This window comes from Hyla sarda, chromosome 7 (genome assembly GCF_029499605.1).
Source record: "Hyla sarda isolate aHylSar1 chromosome 7, aHylSar1.hap1, whole genome shotgun sequence".
Classification (NCBI taxonomy): domain Eukaryota; kingdom Metazoa; phylum Chordata; class Amphibia; order Anura; family Hylidae; genus Hyla; species Hyla sarda.
Genome location: NC_079195.1, coordinates 47,003,538 through 47,025,504, shown reverse-complemented (window position 1 = coordinate 47,025,504; position 21,967 = coordinate 47,003,538). Strand labels below are relative to the sequence as shown.

The window sequence follows — 21,967 nt, the reverse complement described above, 5'->3', positions numbered from 1 at the left end:
AGAGACGGTCCTGAGACGCGGCGACAGAGGGCAACATCCAGGGAAGCAGTGAGCGGCGGGGACAGGTGAGTACTGTATAACCTCCTATACCAGTGGTCTTCAACCTGCAGACCTCCAGATGTTGCAAAACTACAACTCCCAGCCGTTGGTTGTCCGGGCATGCTGGGAGTTGTAGTTTTGCAACATCTGGAGGTCCGAAGGTTGGAGACCACTGTCCTATACTTTACATTGCACGGATGCCTCAACATACGATGGTTTCAACTAACGATCGTTCATTTGGAACGAATTACCATCGTATGTTGAGGGACCACTGTATACATTTCTGACTGCCACCTTACCTGATGAAGAAATGCTTTGACTCTTGGAAAGTCGGCCTCTCTTTGGCACAGATTTAACAACTTCTTGACTGCTCTGTGTTACAACCTCTTGCACAATTGGTGACTGCACCGTTTCAGCAGTATCACCTGTTATAAATTAAATGCGATAAGTCAGCTCAGATGACAGAAACATAGAATGTGTCAACAGATAAGAACCATTTGGCCCATCTAGTCTTCCCAATAATCTGAATCCTATCAATAGTCCCGGGCCCTATCTTATATGAAGGATAGCCTTATGCTTATCCCATGCATATTTAAACTCCTTCACTGTATTTGTAGCGACCACTTCTGCAGGAAGGCTATTCCATGCATCCACTACTCTCTCAGTAAAGTAATACTTCCTGATATTACTGCAGAAACCTTTTCCCCTCTAATATAGAAACCTAGAAAACATGACCAGAACACAATACGTATAAAGTGGAGCTTATGTCTCAGATACATGCAAACAGATCACACTAGTTAAATCTGACCTGAGAAAACCACTGTGATAAAATGAAATGGCTGTAGAAAGCTCCAAATGTCCCTTTTCTTAAAATCTTAAGCAGCACTAAAAGCTAATTACATTTTAGTGACTGTCCAAATCCACCTTCAAGTACGTACCAATAATTTATTTCTCCATCTGCTCCATTGGGGGGACACAGACCGTGGGTGTATGCTGCTGTCTCTAGGAGGTGTGACACTATGGTAATAAAAAGGTAGGCTCCTCCCAGCAGGATATACCCGCCTCCAGGCCATGAGCTAATCAGTTTAAGCTTAGTGTCTGAAGGAGGTGGACATGGTCTGGAAGACCAGGTCTTCTGATTTTTTGTTTTCCTAGTATAGGGACGTGTTAAGTTTTTTTATTCCTTTTTCTTTCTTGTTTTCAGGTGGGGACTCAGGTTTTCCGGTTCCCTGTTTCCCCATTGCGAGTAAGGGGGCACAGACATTGCGTATATGCACTGTTCACAATCCGCCCCCCCCCCCCCCCCGCCAACGGTCAGCGCCTGGGTTGGTACCTCATGGGTCCGGGTCCCCCTATTCCCCTGCTCGCCTCGCTCACGCATAGCAGCTAGGCGTGATGCAGGCGACAAAAAGCTGACTGAAGACTTCATGGAAGACTCCATTAGGCAAGTTCTTCTGACTGAGGTAAGTACATTTCCCTTTTCTCCCTTAGGTGCAGACTTACAACCTCTGGAGACACTCAGTTTTTGGGCCCCCTTTTCAGGTTTATGTTTTTTATACTGGGGCTTGACTTTTATTCTGGGGTGAGCAGTGGCATCTTAGGGGGCATGCATTCTATGTTTAAACTGTGTGGATGTGTTTTTTCTACTTCACTGTGTGTGTGTGTGGGGTGTTTACTGTGCGGTTATGACCACAGCGCTCGTTCTGGCCGGGCGCTCTGAGTGCCGGCTTAACTTTCGTTTTCTCCAGCAGCTGCTGCCCCCCCCCGCGTCTTTCGGAGCTCCCTAGAGGTGCAAAGCGGCCTCCAATCAGCGCCGGGGGTGCAAATTTCAGTAGAGGCCAATCAGATTGTGCCTCTGCCTCAGGCACGCCTCTCTCTGGCTATTGGCTGGCCCATTTTTCACTCTAGCTGCACGGAGCAGAATTCTCCTCCCTGCAGCTGCCAGGGGACAGTCTGGAGTGAGAAAGTTCCTGTTCTTTTCTCATGTCCGTACCCAGAGCTGTTCCTCCCTCTAACAGATAACCGTAATGTCTGTGTCTTGTCTGTAAGCACTCTAATGCTAAGATGCCTGGCTCTACTGAGCCCACTTGCTCTGCCTGCTCCACTGCTCCCCCAGACCCACTGGTACCCCCAGATGCCCTTTTGGTTCCGTTGGATTCAGCCGCCCCTCCAGCCTGGGTTTCTTCTCTGACCCAGTATATGGCCGACTTGACTCAAGTCTCCCGTTCGGTGGCTGAGGCCTCCCGGAAAGTGGCGTCCGCCTTGAAGGGGTCTACCCTGTGTCGGCCCTCTCTGGGGGCCCGCTCCTCGTCCCCACATACTTCACGCTCTCACAAGCGTACTAGGGGTGCCTCGTCCGACTCTTCCATTGAGTCTTCAGATAGGCGTGGGCGCTCCCCCCAGTGGGTCCCGCAGTTTTTTTTTATTTATCGGGTGGGAGGTAGTCTTACTTTTTCGAGACATCGGGACCACACATATTCAGGACTCCTGGGTCAGGGATGTGGTGTCCAACGGTTACCGAATCGAATTCGCCTCCCTCTCGAGGGATCGCTTTTTTCGATCCCGGGCCCCCCCGGTCTCCTCCTCTAGCGAAGCAATTTCGAGAGGCTCTCCAGTCTCTGCTTCTCCAAGGGGTTATTGTTCCAGTTTCCTCCAGGGGGAAAGTTTTTCAGGGTTCCTATTCCATTCTTTGTGGTCCACAAGGAGGACAGTTCTGTACGACCAATCCTAAACCTCAAGCGTCTCAACCGTCATCTTATCCGCCACTTCCGAATGGAATCTCTCCGTTCGGTAGTGGCATCCCTAGAACAAGGGGAGTTTCTTCCTTTGGTGGACATCAAAGATGCCTACCTCCATGTGCCAATATTTCCAGGCCATCATCGGTACCTCCGCTTTACGGTTCCGGAGGGGCATTTTCAATTCGTAGCCCTCCCCTTTGGCCTGGCTATGGCTCCTCGGGTCGTTACCAAGATCCTTGCGCCAGTGATGGCCCTGTTGCGGTCGAGGGGAGTCTCTGCGATACCCTACCTGGACGACCTTCTCATCAAGGCTCCCACCAGAGACCAGTCTCTGGAGAATGTGAATGTCACTCTTCACACTCTGGATCGCTTCGGGTGGATGGTCAACCGGGACAAGTCAGTCCTCTCCCACCCAGTCTCTGATCTTCTTGGGACTTCAACACGGCTCCTGCCCGAATTTGCCTTCCGCCGGTCAAACGTCTGACTCTTATGTCAGGAGTCCGCTCCCTTCGGGCTCAGGTCCCAGTTTCCATCCGCACTTGTATGAAAGTCCTGGGTCGGATGGTGGCGGCCATGGAGGCCGTACCCTTTGTTCAGTTTCATTACCGCCCTCTTCAGCTGGCGATTCTTCCCTCGATGGGACAGATCTCCTCTGTCCCTCGATCGCAAGATTGTTCTCCCTCCAGGATCAGTCAGTCTCTGCTCTGGTGGCTCCGCTCCCCCCTTCAGGGGAGGTCATTTCTTCCCCTTCACTGGCAGGTAGTTACAACGGATGCCAGTCTGTCAGGCTGGGGCGGAGTGTTCGGGGATTGACGTTTCAGGGTCTCTGGTCTCCCCGAGAAGCCCTTCCTCCTATAAACATATTGGAACTACAGGCGATTCTTCCTTGTCTTTTTCTTTGGGAGTCTCGTCTTCGGTCCCGTCCTGTCCAGTCGGACAAATCCCCAAGGCGGCTCTCGCAGCTCGGCAGCCATGGCAACAAAGATTCTCGCAAGGTTCCGGCCATTTCGGCGTTTCACATTCTGGGGGTCTGCGATCTCTGGGGCATTCCAGACGTGGACCTATTCGCGTCTCGGCACAATCGGAAGATCCTTCCTTTTGTGTCCAAGTCACGGGACCTCAGGATCTAGCCGTGGACGCCCTAGTGATCCTTGGGCGGGGTTTGCCCTACCCTACCTGTTCCCTCTCCTTCCGCGAGTTCTGAGGAAGCTCAAAGCGGATGACATTTCCGCCATTTTGGTAGCTCCAGATTGGCCCCGAAGGTCGTGGTACGCCGACGTAGTCAGGCTCCTGGACGACGCTCCGCTGCGCCTTCCGCTTCGTCCGGACCTGCTCTCACAGGGTCCTCTTTGCCACCCCAATTTACAGTTGCTGCATTTGACGGCATGGCGGTTGAGACCGCAGTTTTGAGGGCCCGCGGGTTCTCTTCCCAAGTCTTTCTCACCATGCTCAGGGCTCGTAAGCCCTCCTCGGCAAAAATTTACCACCGTACTTGCCGGTCTTATATTCCCTAGTGTGATGCTCAGGTCCTGTGACTCTCGGTTCCCTGTCTTCTCTCCTTTTGCAGTCTGGTTTGGAACTGGAGTGGTCCCTCAGTTCCCTTAAGGGTCAGGTTTCAGCCTTTTCTTTTCCAGCGTCCTCTGGCTTCTATTTCTCATGTCCGGACCTTCCTTCAAGGAGTGGCGCATGCTGTCCCTCCTTACCGGTCACCCTCCCGCCCTTGGGACTTGAATCTGGTTCTGAGTGCCCTCCTGGGTGCACCCTTTGAGCCCCTTAGAGGTGTCTCTGCGCCTCCTTTCTTGGAAGGTGGCGTTTCTTGTTGCTATCACCTCCATCCGGAGGGTGTCTGAATTGGCGGCTCTCTCCTGCCGTTCTCGTGGTCCACCAGGACAAGATTGTTTTCCGACCAGATCTTTCCTTTTTGCCTAAGGTGGTTTCGGCTTTTCATCTCAATGAGGACATTGTCCTCCCGTCTTTTTGTCCCGCTCCTTCTCATCCTAAGGAGCATTTACTCCACAAACTGGATGTGGTTCGGGCTGTTAGGTCCTCTCTCTATTTTTCGTTTCGTCAGTGTGATTCCTTTTTCGTCCTCACGGAAGGTCGTCGTAAGGGACAACCTGCTTCCAAGGCCACCACTTCTCGGTGGATTCGGTCTGCCTTTTCGGAAGTCTATCGCTGTAAGGGGAAGATTCCTCCTTTCAGGGTTGTGGCTCATTCTACCCGTTCTGTTGGGGCATTCTGGGTTCTCCAGAACAGAGCCTCGGCCTCGCAGATTTGCAAGGCGGCTACCTGGTCATCTTTGCACACTTTCGAGGTTCAACAGGGTTCATACCTTCGCATCGGCTGATGCTAGCCTGGGCCATAAAGCGTTGCAGGCGGCAGTGGAAAGGACGTTTGCCTGACTGCTTATCTGCCCACCACCCAAGGGACGGCTTTGGTACATCCCGCGGTCTGTGTCCCCCAATGGAGCCAATAGAGAAAAGGAGATTTTTTAACATTTACCGTAAAATCTCTTTCTCGAAGGATCCATTGGGGGGGACAGCTCCCACTTTTTTGTTTTTTTTTCCTTCGGTTCTTTCCGGGGGTGTGTTCAGTTATATTTTTCTTCTGGTTCTCTGGGTCTTTGACCTGTCGGTCCTCTATTGCTCTGGAACTAAAACTGATTAGCTCAGGGCCTGGAGGCGGGTATATTCTGCTGGGAGGAGCAGACTTTTTTTATTACCATAGTGTCACACCTCCTAGAGACAGCAGCATACACCCACGGTCTGTGTCCCCCAATGGATCCTTCGAGAAAGATTTTACGGTAAGTGTTAAAAAAAAAAGACTTTGTGCTGTGATCTGTCAGTACCATTTTTCTTTGAGTGGACTGATCGCTTTTTATAATTTTTTTCTGCTAATGTTGTGACAAAAAAAAAAAAATAATCTAAAAGGAATGCTGTAGAGGAATATATACTTGTCCCCTAGGGGATAAGTTCTAGATTGCAGTGGGTCCGACCACTGGGACCCTTCGCGATCTCCTATATGGGGCCAGTCTGCACGAAGGGGGTGTTCCGTTCCTGCATGATGCTGCAGCCAACAACCCCTATCTATCCCCAAATAGAGATGCATGGAGGAGGAGTGTGTGCCTGCTGGGGACGGCACAGAGCTTCCTGCACACTGATACGGCCCCGTACAGGAGATCCCCAAAGGGGTTAAGGTACAAATGGAACAGTGTATATGCATCATACCTGATGAAGAGTAGACCTGAAGATTCAAACGTTTTGAAGGTCTTCCTCTTCGAACCGCATTTCCTGATGCTATAATGAAGAGGGAAGGGGGGAAATGAAATGCTGAGGACTTCATATTGCAAACCATTACAGACCAAAAATATTGCAGTACAAATCTATATCATAAACCTATCTAGTAAAGTGAGGGTGTGCCAAATAATGCACTATAAGAGTAGTCAGAACATAAACCACATACGTTAAAGGAATACAAAGCAGCACATAGTATTACATAGTATACATCCTAGTATTAGGGGATATTCTAATATGACTACTAGGTTTTAGAATTTAATAGTATAGTCATACTCACAATTTGCAGACCATTTGCTAGGATCTGTTGACGCAACCTAATGAAATAAAAATTAGCTTTAAACACAAAAAACAGATAGTCAAAAGATAAGATACGGCAAAAAAAATGCAAAGTAACCTTCTACAACATACAGTCCTTAATCATACAAAAACTGAACGTAATGGGGTTATCCAAGATTTTTTTTTTAATATCTATCAATTGGCTCCAGAAAGTTAAACAGATTTGTAAATTACTTCTATTAAAAAATCTTAATCCTTTCAGCACTTATGAGCTTCTGAAGTTGAGTTCTTTTCTGTCTAAGTGCTCTCTGATGACACATGTCTCGGGAACCGCCCAGTTTAGAAGCAAAACCCCATAGCAAGCCTCTTATAAACTGGGCGGTTCCCGAGACAGGTGTTAGAGAGCACTTAGAAAAGAACAACCTTAACTTCAGAAGCTCGTAAGTACTGAAAGGATTAAGATTTTTTTTTTTTATAGAAGTAATTTACAAATCTGTTTAACTTTCTGGAGTCAGTTGATAAAGAAGAAATTTTTCCTGGATAACCCCTATTATAAATACGATATTTCAAAAAGTAAAAACAGATCTATCCACATCGGGACAATACAGGCTCTGTGCAGGTTCTGGATTGTCAACCAGCCTGCTGTGTGAGCTGGGAGCATGTCACAGAGCCTCAGTGCACAGAGTGCTGCTAGTCCCACCCACAATTCCTGTATTTTCCCAGCAGACCCACAGGAAATGGCTGCAGGGACAAGACAGCACCCAAAAATCTACACAATTTTTAACCAATGTATAGTACAAATCTACATAGGTTTTTACCTACATACAAAAGAGTGCCCATTTAAACAGCAACTCATCTTTGCATTCTGTTACCACCACAACCAGTCCATATGTTGGCAGGGGAACACATTACACGTGTGCACGCTCCACTAACAAGTGTTAATACTGAGCTTAATTGGGAAGATTTATTAAAACCTCTGCAAACAAAAATGTGACTAGTTGCCAATAGGAACCAGTTTTTGTTAAAAATGCATCAGGAAAATAAAACATACCATCTTATTGGTTGCTACGGACAACTGGTCAACTTTTCCTCAGCAGGAGTATTAATAAGTCTTCCCAAATGTGATGTAATAGAAGTGGCTCATGGACTAGTCTTATCTTGCATTCATCTTCAGCCATTTTATGGACAGGAGCAACATGAACAAGGTACAACTCTAGAGTGCCATCCATTATCGCACAATGGACTCCAGATTCATCTGAAGAACCGCATTGACTTATGGCAGTGTTTACCAACGGGGTGCCTCCAGCTATTGCAAAACTACAACTCCCAGCATGACCGGACAGCCATTGGCTGTCCAGGCATGTTGGGAGTTGTAGTTTTGCAACAGCTGAAGGCACCCTGTTTGGGAAACACTGACTTATGGGCTCAGGTTTGATTGCAGTGTATTGGAAGAAAAGTAGTGTAAAAGTAAAATCTCTCAGCCTTCATTGTGGACACCTATGTTGATTGGTATATGCTCTTTCCACTAGGAGGCGCTGACCATAGGAAAAAAAAAATAAAAGTCGGCTCCTCCCAGGCAGGAAATACCCACCCACTGGAAGTGAGGTAATCAGTTGTCACCAAGCCCCAGAAAGGAATCCCGGAAACCCAAAAACCGGAGAGGAAAATCCAGACAAAGAATGAATAGGTGGGTGCGGTGTCCCCCAATAAAGGCTACGAGAAAGGTTTTACGGTCAGTACAAAAAAAATAAAAAACTATACTGGTGGGACGTACCAAAGCAGTCCCCTAGGGAGGGAAAAACAACCAACAGCAAAAGGGGAATCAGTCCAGAGACCGAACCCACTTGACCGTAAGGCCTGCGGATGAGATCCAGGACAGAGACAACCGAGGCCCACAAACTGAGCTCCCGGAAGAACCCCCCAGTCCATGGAGAAGGACTAGGACGCCAAGGAAGAGACAGTCCTATGTAGAGACTCCAAAGCCACGGTCCATAAAGAGACCAGACAAGGTCGACTAGGAAGCCAGAAGGGCCGGAACTATCCCGGGAGGAGGTAGGAATCAACCCCAAAGAACATCGAACCAGAGAGACAGAGTGCTAACCCGACTGGGAAACAAAAATGGAAGAGGGCACAAACAAGAGAAAACCATCCAGAGACAACCAAGTCATGAGAACATGGTGGAAAAAATGCCGAGAGCAGCGTGCTGTGCAGAAGGAGAGTACGGGAGGAGGAGACCAGAAAAACACTGGAAAAAAAAAAAGGATGGAGACTGGCTGTGGAGAGGCCTGGTGCAGAAAAGCGATGACCAGACCAGCTGCAGACCAAAAACCTCTCCCAGGAGCCTGCCACGAGAACCTGGGAGGCAAAATAAGCTCGAGTAGAGTAATCCGGATGACCAGAACACACTTCGCCTGGAAAATGGGAGTCACCGGACTGTAACCGTGGGAGCGGCAAGAATCGGGAAGGTGACCTGGTGGAGTAGAAGACCATGCACACACAGTCTGGCTATCTGGCACAGGGGCCATGGCCACACTGGTTGCAGTAGACAAATAACACACCAAAAGTGGGTTACCAGCCTTCAGCCTAGAGAGCGGCAGGCATGTAGGGAGGAACCTGGTAAAGGAAGGAACTCCGCAAACCAGTATGTGGTGTATTGTATAGGGCCCATGGAGCAACATGGGGAGACTCACTCGAAACTACACCTTGGCATTGGATGACCTGAACTACTGTCCACGGTGTGGGAAGTGTATGGTAGTGGACCCAACGTAGTAGTAATAGAGACCATGCAGACAACCGTCAGGCTGACTGGTATAGGATTCCTGAATGCTCAGGGAAAATCAATTGAACCCCCCTACAGAAAGTGAGGTATTTGAGAATGACCAAACCAACCAGTGACCTGGCAGTGTAAGAGACCCAGCAGACGAAAGTCTGGCTGACTCAGTCCTTATACCAGCAGAGAGGTACTGGAGATCTGACCAAGCCTGCGACAGCCTTGAGATCGGAGACCAACAGCGATGGAGACCATGCACATAACAGTCTGGCTGAACAAGTACACTTCGAGGCGCTGGATAAAAGGGGACAGCCAGATAGGCCTTTACTGTGTCCCACTGCCGCATGTGGGAGGGAAGGCCTAGGAGCCCTAGTTACTATCCCCGCAACCTTGGGAAATCAGGGGGGGAGGGAGAGGAGGCTGAGGAACCGTGGAATGCATCCCTGTACCCAGTCTAGAGTCCATAGGACATGTCTACATACACCTTCACAGCAGTGGGGTACTGGAACTCAGCCTTAGACACATCAGCTGAGTGATGAGTGACAGGCAGCTGAGGAGATCACACAGACCACTGTCTGGCTTACTGGTATGAGTCCATAGTAGACAACGGGTCACTACGTTTGACACCTTGCATCAGCAGTGGGGTACCGGAGTGCCAGGCGCGGACACAAGAGATTAGTGACAGACTACTGTCCTGCATACAGACATCTGGATCAATCCATGCCCCTGCAGGGACACTTCCACGGAGACCTTGCACTAGATGGGGGTAGAGATCCAGAGCCCTAGCCGCAGATGCGGCAACCTGTAGAGGAGGGAATCATACTGTATGACTCACCAGAACACCCCCATGATGGGTGACCGGCAGACCTGACTGTGCCCTTAGTGACCACCAGGAATGCACAAAAAAATTTCCAAGACATTGAGAAATCCCTGGCAGTAACCCGACATGTCTGTGTGCATATGTTCCCTGACAGAGTGAGAACCCTGTAAAAAATAGATACGCCAGAGGCATACCTCAACTGACACTGTAAATAGTCTAAGGCAGGCCACTGTACAGGGTGACTAAAAGAATAAAGCCCCCCCGATTCCACCCCTAGAAAAGGTACCCTGCAGATAATAAACTGAAAAACAGATGTGACAGGCCAAGGCTGTAATTGTGCTTGGTTGCCACAAAGGGGAGCTCAAGAAGTAATGAAAAGTCCAGGGCGCAATACAATGGATGGCCACTAGAGGGTGACAACCACCACCAAATGGTCTGGGTGACCAGTGGTGAATTTTAGTTATTTAATTTTAACTTTGACAGCGCTGCCCGCCGGGAAGGGAGGGCACGCTAGAAGAACACTGCCCCCAGAGCCGGCTTCAGACTAGGATAAGCATATGGGGGACACCCTACCACATGAACAGGGCACTGGCCACAATCTGCGGGCATTACAGGAAGGGTGCTGGGTGAAAGACACGGCCAGTTCCTCCCCCACCAGGAAAGCGCCTCGCCGCATGGGGAGCACTGAGGGCAGTTGGCCACAGGGGACCGGAGACCAGCTAACTGAGGCTGTGTCTCCAGTCCACCTGTAAGAACGAACAATGCTGTGCCTGGCCGCAGCAGATAGGAGTAAGAGGGCTGGTGTGCCCGAACAGAGAACATGGTCAGCCGGGTAGGAGTGGAGACCCGCTGCCTGCAGCAATAGGTCTCCGGTCAGCCTATAAAGAACGCGGAAAGGACACTGCGCCTAGCCGCACAAGGTGGTAAGTGGGCAGATAACACCCCCACTGGGGAAGCGGACAGCTGCGCGGGATCTGAGACCCGCTGCCCCAGAGACAAACTGGGGCAGCAGCATAGTCTCCAGCCAGTAGGAAGACGTGGCCAGGGCACTGTGCCTGGCCGAAATACATGTGTGTATATATATATATATATATATATATATATATATATATATATATATATATATATATATGCGTGGCCCGAAGAGAGGGAAAGGAAGGTTCACTGGACTTTCCTCTCCAGAATGACGCCAGAGGCCATGAGAGGTCCGGCCCAGCACAGCCACGTGTAATGGTGGCTGAGGAGCTGGACACATTAGAGGAAGGGGACCCCTGGATGAGCAAGAGGGAGGGAGAGGGTTGTAATACATACTCACCCATGGCTCCATCTTCTTACACTCACCCTGAAGACCAACCAGCTTATGGCCACACTGCATCATACCAGGCTAAGATAGCAGGGCGAGCAGGGGCAAGTGGGGGACCCGGACCCAGGGTACAACCTCCAGGTGCTGTCCGTTGGCGATAAGGGATTGACGGCCCATACTCTTATGTTCCATGCCCCATTGTCGCATATTGGGGGGGGAAGACAGGTAGCACCATGCTCCTGAACCCTCCCCTGAAAAAAGGGAGATAAAAACCTAAAGAAAACTAGAAAGTCATTACTATACAATAATGTAAAAAAAGACCAGGTCTGGGTAGCTCCCAGACCTGTATCTTTCCTCCTACTGACATTAAGCTTAAACTGATTACCTCACTTCAAGTGGGCAGGTATATCCTGCGAGGGAGGAGACGACTTTTTTCCTAGTGTCAGCGCCTCCGAGTGGCAAGAGCATATACCCATCAGTATAGGTGTCCCCCAATGAAGAGCGACCGAAAAAGACTTGCGATGCACATTGCGCTATACCTCTGTCAAATACTTTTGAGAGGTGTGAACACAGCCCTAAAGGCAAAGTAAGATCAGAAAACTACCCATTACCAAAAATCAAGTTATATGTTAGACAATTTTCCGTGATTATTTTTTTAAACTTCTATATAAAAAATAAAAAAAGTCCTGTTCTTGCTGAGATAAGGAGCAGGCAGCTGGAAAGTGATCATACAGTATTACAGTGACACCAGCATATAGAGCAGTTTCCCAACCAGGGTGCCTCCAGCTGTTTCAAAACTACAACTTCCGGAATGCATGCTGGGAGGTGTAGTTTTGCAACAGCTGGAGTCCCCCTGGTTGGGAAACACAGAGAAGACAATAGATTAAGCTCACATCTCAGCCTGCCCCTTCCTGTGGAATAATCTTTGCAAAGGTCGCAAAGAATGCCCAGTAATGTTTTTCATTCATGTAAATGGGACAGGTCTTGTATTATTGCCCATGTCCATAGAACTTGCAGTTAAGGAACTCTAAATTCTATTAAAGAGCTCAGGCAAGATGGCATCTCCCTAAGCAAGTATAGATTACCTCTTTGCCAACAGGAGGCTTTGGTGGTGTTTTAATCAAGTTTCTCATTCCAAATATCTCTTCTATAGGACGGGTACTTTCAGCTGAATGGATGTTTTCCTCTGGCGTTTTCATTAAATGATTTAGTGCATAATCCTCGACTGGCTGACCTCGCTCTTTAGGGGTGCTCATTATGCGCTTTATTCCAACCATGTCCTCCACAGGTTGACCTCGTTCTTTTGGAGACCTCATTACGCGTTTTATACCAACCATATCTTCTACTGGTTGTGATTTCTCCTTGGGTGTCCTCATCACTCTCTTTATTCCAATCATATCTTCCACTGGCTGTACTTTTTCCTTAGGCGTTCTCATGATGCGCTTGACAGCAGTAAGAACTTCCACAGGCTCAGCTTTTTGTTTGGGGGTCTTCATAATTCTTTGAAGCCCACTGAAATTCTCAGGCACCCCCTTCTGCTTGGGTGTATTTACAATGTCCATGCCAAGCACCTCAAGGTTGGTGGATCTCCGAGAAGAAGCTTGAGGGGATGCCGTTTCTTTTGGGGTTCTCAGCAGTTTTCTTAATGCATGAGGATCAGTAACCTGTCCTCCTTTCTGTTTTGGGGTTCTCATTATTCGTTTGACAGCAGAGAGACCAACAGATTTCCTTTCATTCTTCTGCGATTTTGACTTTTCCTTTGCCAACTCAAATGTGGCACTGTCATCTTTAAGCAATTCCGGGGAGACAGGACTGTGCAAAAGCCTAGACACAGCATCCTGGCCATATTGCTTACGCCGTGTAGTTGTCTTACTATTCAATGGCGAAACCACCATTTCACCTGCAACAAAATAAAGGAAAAAACTAAGAATGTCTAGCAGCAAAGGGATCTCTGTTAAGACAGTCTAGAACAGTGATTCCCAACCAGGGTGCCTCCAGGTGTTGCAAAACTACAATTCCCAGCATGCCTGGATAGCCAAAGGCATGCTGGGAGTTGTAGTTTTGCAACATCTGGAGGCACCCTTGTCTAGATACATAAGTTACTGAAACATTGTGCCTCATGATGTGAATACTGCTGTAGGTGCAGAGCAGGCTTGATGGCAGATGGTGGCTTTATCATTGCTAAAAGAGCAACGGAATATATATATTTAGCCTTATATCTCCAGAACCTCTTTACAGATCTGGATGAGTGACACATTGTTGATGCGGGTTGATTGCCCTTCTCTATCCTCCTACTGGTCACAAGTGTTAGACACTATCCACCGTCTGACAGCGATTCACGACTCGTGACCCGCACTCCCTGCTCCTCTCCATCTTGCCTAACTCTGTCCCTAGACACACTAGGCCCTTGCTGTATTTCTTATTACCAGCCACCCGCACAGTGATTCCTCGTCTCCTCCGACCCTTTCGTCTTTGCTTCAGGAAGTGGTGTATCTGCATACAATGAAGGAGCTCCTTGCCGACACTTGGGGCTCCCTCCGCAAATATACGGCGACTTGGTCTCCATGGCTAACATTGCTTTCACTCGACAGACTTCACGTCCATGCACATGCCATCCCAAATTCTTCCTCAAACTCACGCTACCCGGATTGTGTTCTCTACTTACAAGGAAGGCTTGAACCTAGTGTAGTGTTTGCTGGGCTCGGAGACTGGTTCGCATTGGGACGATGAGTTTCTCGCATAGGTACGTGCTGTGGATCTAACTTCTCTCTCTCCTTGCTTACCTTTCTCTATACTTCGTTCCTCCTCTCCTCTTCCCCTCTCTGTCTTTCCCTGACTCTCATTCCCCTCTCCCCTTCTATCCCTCCCCCCCCCCTCCTTTAGGTAAGTGGTTACTTGCCGCAATGGCTTGCTGTTGCCTCCTTCATCCATATACATATTGGCGGTTGTACTGATGTTTGTAATCTCTGACACAAGAGTGCCACTTTATTGCAATGCTATGTTATTCTTATAAGAATCCTCAGTTTCTGATTGTTCTAATATGTGAAACTGAAAAAATGTAATAAAATTTTATTTGGAAAAAAATAAAAAAGTGTTCTCTGCACTATAACCCTGCATATTATATTCAGGTCAGTTCCCCTTTCTGGATAAGGAAAAAAAAAAAAAAAAAAAAAAAAAAAAAAAAAAAAAAAGAGGGAACTTCAGTCCATCTAATCTAAAGAGACCCTAACATCTGTGGCTACATGTCTTGCCAAAATGTGCCATCAGCCTGTGCATCTCCCGTTGACTAGGGGTCGACCGATATCGTCTTTTTAGGGCCGATACCAATAATAGGTTAGGGCCGATAGCCGATAACTTATACCGATATTCCGGTATAAGTTATCGGCTATTTATCCCCCCGCGACACCACTGCAGATCATTGATTTAAAGCGGGCGCTTTAAATCAATGCACTGCAGTGGCTTTTGCGGTGCCATAGGCCGCCACCGCCACCCGCTTCTCTCCCCCTACCCGTCAGGGTGGTGGGGGCCATCCATCCTTCCTGTAGTGTCCGGCGGCATTCCGGGTGGAGGGTGAACCGGTCTGGGCTGTACTTCTCCGGGGGTCCTCTTCTCCACTCCGGGCAGGCTCTGGCCTAGTAACGCAGCATAGACGCCGCTGCGCAGTGACGTCCGTGCGCAGCGACGCACCTGACGTCACGGCGTCTATGCAGCGTAGTAGGCCGGAGCCTGCCCGGAGTGGAGACGAGGACCCCCGGAGAAGAAGTACAGCCCGGACCGGTTCACCCTCCACCCGGAATGCCGCCGGACACTACACGAAGGATGGATGGCCTGGACCACCCCCATTACGGAGGGTGGGGGAGGGGCCCGACCGGTATAGCGGTATGGGCAAAAATCCATACCGTGGGAGAGAAAAAAAAAACGGTATCCGGTTCATACTGGTATACCGCCCAGCACTACGGTGGGGGGGGGGGGGGTGCGACGCAGTGCGTCGGGGGCGGTCGCGGTGGGTGGGGCATTATCGGCAAGGTAATTGCCGATACCGATAATGCCCAAATTCGTGATTATCGGACGATAATATCGGCCATACCGATAATCCGTCGATCCCTGCCGTTGACCACTGCTTTTGACATACCAAGATTCAGAAACATATGACTTTAACCCCTTAAGGACCGGAGGTTTTTCCGTTTTTGCATTTTCGTTTTTTGCTCCTTGCCTTTAAAAAATCATAACTCTTTCAAATTTACACCTAAAAATCCATATGATGGCTTATTTTTTGCGCCACCAATTCTACTTTGTAATGACGTCAGTCATTTTGCCCAAAAATCTGTGGTGAAGCAGGAAAAAAAATCATTGTGCGACAAAATTGAAAAAAAAACGCTGTTTTGTAACTTTTGGGGGCTTCCGTTTCTACGTAGTACATTTTTCGGTAAAAATGACACCTGATATGTATTCTGTAGGTCCATACGATTAAAATGATACCCTACTTATATAGGTTTGATTTTGTCGGACTTCTGGAAAAAATCATAACTACATGCAGGAAAATTAATACGTTTAAAATTGTCATCTTCTGACCCCTATAACTTTTTTATTTTTCCGTGTATGGGGCGGTATGAGGGCTCATTTTTTGCGCCGTGATCTGAAGTTTTTAACGGTACCATTTGTGCATTGATAGGACTTATTGATCACTTTTTATTCATTTTTAAATGATATAAAAAGTGACCTAAAATGCACTATTTTGGACTTTGGAATTTTTTTGCGCGCACGCCATTGACCGAGCGGTTTAATTAATGATATATTTTTATAATTCGGACATTTCCGCACGCGGTGATACCACATATGTTTATTTTTATTTTTATTTACACTGTGTTTTTTTTTTTATTGGAAAAGGGGGGTGATTCAAACTTTTAATAGGGGAGGAGTTAAATGATGTTTATTCACTTTTTTTTTTTCACTTTTTTTTTGCAGTGTTATAGGTCCCATAGGGACCTATAACACTGCACACACTGATCTTCTATGTTGATCACTGGTTTCTCATAAGAAACCAGTGATCAACGATTCTGCCGGATGACTGCTCATGCCTGGATCTCAGGCACTGAGCAGTCATTCGGCGATCGGACAGCGAGGAGGCAGGTAGGGGCCCTCCCGCTGTCCTGTCAGCTGTTCGGGATGCCGCGATTTCACCGCGGCTATCCCGAACAGCCCACTGAGCTAGCCGGGATGCTTTCGGTTTCACTTTAGACGCGGCGTTCAACTTTGAACGCCGCGTCTAAAGGGTTAATAGTGCGCGGCACAGCGATCAATGCCGCGCGCTATTAGCCACGGGTCCCGGCCGTTGTTAGAGGCCGGGCCCGACCCGCTATGACGCGGGGCCACGCCGTGGCCCCGCGTTATAGATCGGGAGTGGACACATGACGTTCCAGTACGTCATGTGTCCTTAAGGGGTTAAACTTGCTGTATGCGCACAATATTTAGTCACCTCAACATGTAACTTGGCTGATTTTATTGTTCTACAGCCCATAAAGAAAAACACATCTGAGTTTACAAACCTCATCTAAAAATTCTGCCAATTCATGATCTCCTTTCAAGATCTCAGAGCAGAGATCAACAGCAATATCAATGTACTGTGTATATTCCAGGAATTCATCTCCCTGCAGATACATCCATTGATATGGCTCTAGAAATCCCCAGCAAACCTGATTTTACACAGGGAAGCTGCTCAGAACTGAACATTTCCCCTGCAGCAGGTTAACATGTAGTATTACAGTGCAGCCATCACAATGACATCCCAAGTCTGTTGAGGCATCTGAACTGAAGAGCCCAAGCAACACCATTAGTAAAACATGTGGGGAGACTTATTAAAACCGGTGAAGAAGAAAAACTGACCAGTTGCCAATCTGATTAGGTGCAATGGGCAACTGGTTCCACTTACCACTGCACAGGTTTTGATCAATCTTTCCCATAATATAAAAATCTTAGTGAATACAGACCCTATCCCATACAACATACCTAAACAGAGCTGTTGTAAGTGTATACACCAAGAACCACCCCAATAAAGTCCATAAAGGTTTCACTGCATTATGGTTAGACTAAAAGTTGAAGGTGTAGGATTGCACAACTTTACTCTACTTCCATATCAAGAGGGATGTAACAGCAAACTGAACACCAACCTGATCCCTCTGGAGTCTGCATGACTGACACCTCCACCACTGTGGAGCTTGGCGTGTCATTCTTAGAGCTTTCAACACGATTACTTTTCCTTTGCTTATTTACTGGAGTGCTGAATAATTCTGCCACACCTTTAAAAAGAAGAAAAACGATTTAAACACAAGAACTAAAGTATAGAGTTTGTGACTGGCACAAGACGTCTCTTCAATCTCATAACTATTGTAAGGAGAGAGACACTGCCCGACTGTGCTCCATTGTACAAATATGAAACAAAACCAGAGGGTTATTCCTTATGTTAGTGCCTTACAGATGATATTTCCTTAGATTGACATATGCTGAGAAACAAATCATGGTAGCTGGAAGGACTAGTTCCTCCTTGAAGGCAGATGCCTTTAGCAAATAAACACCCGTGGAAGACATGGTAAAAACATTAGTGATCACTAAAGCGCAAACATGGTTTGGAGTTGCCCCAGCTTTAATGCCAGTAGTATGGCACATGACTGCTGTGACCACATGTCCTTACAACAAATTATTGCTGACAACCTAAAAACAAGGTGCAGCATGGTACTGAAGTAGATAGGTACCATCATTAGAACATATTGCATATTTTTTTTTTACCCCCAGAACAAACTACACTGCTATGACTAAGGTTATTTAAGAATCTTAATATTCTGGTAAATGATACACCCCTTAATAGTAAACCTTACCAGTAAAGTTTTCATTGAGGGCAGTGTCAAGTTTTACAGCCTGGTTTCTCACAACTTTAGGAACATATCCAGTTAAGTTCACCATTCTAGTATGAGCCCTTCCTACAAGGATTGTAGCAGGGGAGTCTGCGTGACCTGTGCTTGCCAGATCCTTGATTTTCTTCATTGGAGTCTGAAATCATACAAAGCATATTCCATTTTTCACACAAATTAAAATAAGTTATACTTTGACATATGAGATGAGGATTCGGGGGCTGAAGACCCTCTATTACTTTGAAGTTGCAAAAAGCTTTTAACAGAAGAGCTCAGGAAGTGTCGGCTCATAGTAAGTCAGAGGCTCTACAGCATTAATCCAAAACCGAAGTCTATCACATTTCAAACACATTAACTCCACGTACCTTATGCTTTAGTTTCTTTTTTGTCGCCACCGTCTTCCGTACAGATATCTCCTCAATTTTCTTTTGGGATTTGGCAACTCCAATTTTCACAACATCAGCCCATGTTTTAGACACTAAAAAAAACAAACACCATTTAAAAATGGAGGCCAGGAGCAAAATTGTCATTAGCAAGTGCATTAAGCTTATAAACACTTACCAAGCAAGTTGGCTTCTGTGGCACCACTTCTCCTCCTAGAACGAATAAGTTCTAAAGCTTCAAGTTTTCTGCTTCTTCGTGGAGTTTTCTTCATTGAGAGAGATTTACGAGATTTGTTTGGTGTCCGTGAAGGCAGAAGCTCACTTTGAACGGTTACCTGTGGTGGTGTACCTATTCGTGAAACAGAAAATCGACCCTTCATATATGGAGTCGCAGGAGTGGCTGGGGTAGGTGTCTTGGCCCCTGGAGACCTCTTGGCTGGGGTAGGCGTCTTGGCCCCTGGAGACCTCTTGGCTGGGGTAGGCGTCTTGGCCCCTGGAGACCTCTTGGCTGGGGTAGGCGTCTTGGCCCCTGGAGACCTCTTGGCTGGGGTAGGCGTCTTGGCCCCTGGAGACCTCTTGGCTGGGGTAGGCGTCTTGGCCCCTGGAGACCTCTTGGCTGGGGTAGGCGTCTTGGCCCCTGGAGACCTCTTGGCTGGGGTAGGCGTCTTGGCCCCTGGAGACCTCTTGGCTGGGGTAGGCGTCTTGGCCCCTGGGGACCTCTTGGCTGGGGTAGGCGTCTTGGCCCCTGGAGACCTCTTGGCTGGGGTAGGAGTCTTGGCCCCTGGAGACCTCTTGGCTGGGGTAGGAGTCTTGGCCCCTGGAGACCTCTTGGCTGGGGTAGGAGTCTTGGCCCCTGGAGACCTCTTGGCTGGGGTAGGAGTCTTGGCCCCTGGAGACCTCTTGGCTGGGGTAGGAGTCTTGGCCCCTGGAGACCTCTTTGTCGGGGAAGGAGTTTTGGCCACTGGTATCTTCTTGGCTGGGGAAGGAGTCTTGGACCTCTTGGCTGGTGTAGGCATCTTGGCCGGGGAAGGAGTTTTTGACCTCTTGGCTGGGGTAGATGTCTTGGCCACTGGTGTTTTCTTGGCCGGGGAAGGAGTCTTGGACCTCTTGGCTGGGGTAGATGTCTTGGCCACTGGTGTCTTCTTGGCCGGGGAAGGAGTCTTGGACCTCTTGGCTGGGGTAGATGTCTTGGCCACTGGTGTCTTCTTGGCTGGGGAAGGAGTCTTGGACCTCTTGGCTGGGGTAGATGTCTTGGCCACTGGTGTCTTCTTGGCTGGGGAAGGAGTCTTGGACCTCTTGGCTGGGGTAGATGTCTTGGCTACTGGTGTCTTCTTGGCTGGGGAAGGAGTCCTGGACCTCTTGGCTGGGGTAGATTTCTTGGCCACAGGTGTCGTCTTGGCTGGGGAAGGAGTTTTTGACCTCTTGGCTGGGGTAGATGTCTTGGCCACTGGTGTTTTCTTAGCTGGGGAAAGAGTCTTTGCTCTCTTGGCTGGGGAAGGAGTCTTGGCCACTGGAGACCTCTTTGTCGGGGTAGGAGTTTTGGCCACTGGTGTCTTCTTGGCTGGGGAAGGAGTCTTGGCCACTGGTGTCTTCTTGGCTGGGGAAGGAGTCTTGGCCACTGGGGACATCTTGGCTCCTGGGGAAGGTGCCTTTACTGGTGTTTTAGATTTAATGACTAAACCCTTTAGAGATTTAGATGGAGTTTTCTTAGGATTTTTGGATGGAGATTTGACAGGCGAATTTACGGCCGGAGATTTCTGACCAGACATTCTCTTAGAGGGTGTGGATGAAGTTTTCACGGCAGACTTTGCTGGAGAATTTTTCACAGGTGTTAATGGAGCAGCAGACTGGGCCACATCTGGTGATGTTGCAGACACTGGTCTCCTTGGTGACGGACTTTTAGCAGGTGTCTTAATTAAGGCAGATTGTTTGTTTGGTGACTTGGACACTTGTGACTTCCCACTTTCTGTCACAGCGGGAGAACTTTTCACAGAAGAATATTTTGAAGGACTAGTTGGTGTTGAGGGTGTAATAGAGGCGCTTGCAGATCGTTCAAATACCTCCTATAAAACAATGTGAGAAGAAAGTTTTACCTGCATTGTGGACCACAGCATCCATTAAACAAGTTGTCCAAAATAAGGAACAATTAAATACTCTTTTAGCCATGTAATATTTATAGGCATTAGGAGCCTTATCAGTGAGGTGTAACCTCTTGCTAAAGGCAACAGCCATTTAGTATTAAATGGGCACAGTCATTAAACATGATTTTTAAATATTTGACTCCTTATGCCAAATAACTGGTAATTGGCTTCCTTTAAAAAAAATGTTGTTAGTTTTTTGCTGTATACTTCTGGCCAACGGGGGTCTCCCTTTCTGGCCAGAACACATTCTGTCTGATCAATCTCAGATTTTTGTCTTGTCCTTGTAATGGCAGTGACCACACTCAGGAAGTGTTCCTCTGCACGGAGCTTTTTTGACAGCTGCCCAGACTAAAATCTGAACAGAGCCTCACTGAAAGAAAGACTGAAAGCTGCTGCACAGAGTTGAGGTCTTTTATTCATCACAGCGCTGCAATGATGTGAGGGTGGAAGTGGTCCCCCAGCAGGCTTCAGTGATATCATGCCTGCTGGAAAACGCCCACTATCTTCTGATGGGAGATTTCTCTATGTGAGCAAGAAGAAAAGGCAAGATTCACAGCTTTCAAAAGCTCTGAAATATTTTCTAAGGGTGAGAGGAACATTAGTAGTAGTTAGCGAACATAGCCTGATTTAGTTTAGAAAAGTTCATTGACAGGTACTCTATCACCAAACATGCTTACTTGCAATACTGACAATAATGTGAAAGTGTGGATTCTGAGAAAAGCACCTACTAACCTGTGCTGCTTTATCCATTTGGAAAGCATCCCTGTCCCCATGCTATGCTGCAAGCCCATTTTTGCTTAATGCAACATATTTTTTATACTATATATGAAAATGAATCCCTCAAAACAATTATGCCACTAAGTGTCAACTTTCACAGCGAGAGAACTGGACTGATTTTGAGGATTTTCATCAACTCAATTTTGAGTATGTCTCTCAATGTTGAAAGAACTTACCCTTATCACAGACTGCTTGGAGCCAAAGCTTTTGCGTATAAGGGTACGAGGGGAGTTGAGAGACAGACTCCGTCGTGCAGGTGTTGCACCTTTTTTGAGGGGAGAATTAGGAGGTAGTCTTTTATCAAAGAGCTCTGGACTAAGATGTCCTCCAAATGATACCCTCTTCCTTTTGGGCGGTGGGTCTGGGAGGGAAAGTTCATCACTTCGCCTTTTTCTCTGGGATTGCCTTGGTTCTGCTATGAGAAACAAAAATAAATAAATAATAAAAAAATTTATATATATATATATATATATATATATATATATATATATATATATATATATATATATATATATATAT

At 47.5% G+C, this 21,967-nt stretch overlaps 1 protein-coding gene across 6 annotated transcripts in view; it reads right to left on the bottom strand.

Annotated features, from left to right (window-relative positions):
* The window catches only part of MKI67 (marker of proliferation Ki-67), a 51,970-nt gene that overhangs the window by 11,789 nt on the left and 18,214 nt on the right, over window positions 1-21,967 (bottom strand). For 2 of the 6 annotated variants that reach the window (XM_056528896.1, XM_056528895.1), the window contains exons 8-16: window positions 21,625-21,863; window positions 18,709-20,593; window positions 18,513-18,625; window positions 18,115-18,286; window positions 17,410-17,538; window positions 12,328-13,142; window positions 6,351-6,387; window positions 6,005-6,073; window positions 339-464 (exon numbers count right to left, since the gene is read on the bottom strand). In XM_056528896.1, the coding sequence (XP_056384871.1) occupies window positions 339-464; window positions 6,005-6,073; window positions 6,351-6,387; window positions 12,328-13,142; window positions 17,410-17,538; window positions 18,115-18,286; window positions 18,513-18,625; window positions 18,709-20,593; window positions 21,625-21,863 (3,585 nt within the window). The remainder of the gene's footprint in view (window positions 1-338; window positions 465-6,004; window positions 6,074-6,350; window positions 6,388-12,327; window positions 13,143-17,409; window positions 17,539-18,114; window positions 18,287-18,512; window positions 18,626-18,708; window positions 20,594-21,624; window positions 21,864-21,967) is intronic. The other 4 variants (XM_056528900.1, XM_056528899.1, XM_056528898.1 and 1 more) reach the window with 4 other exon arrangements.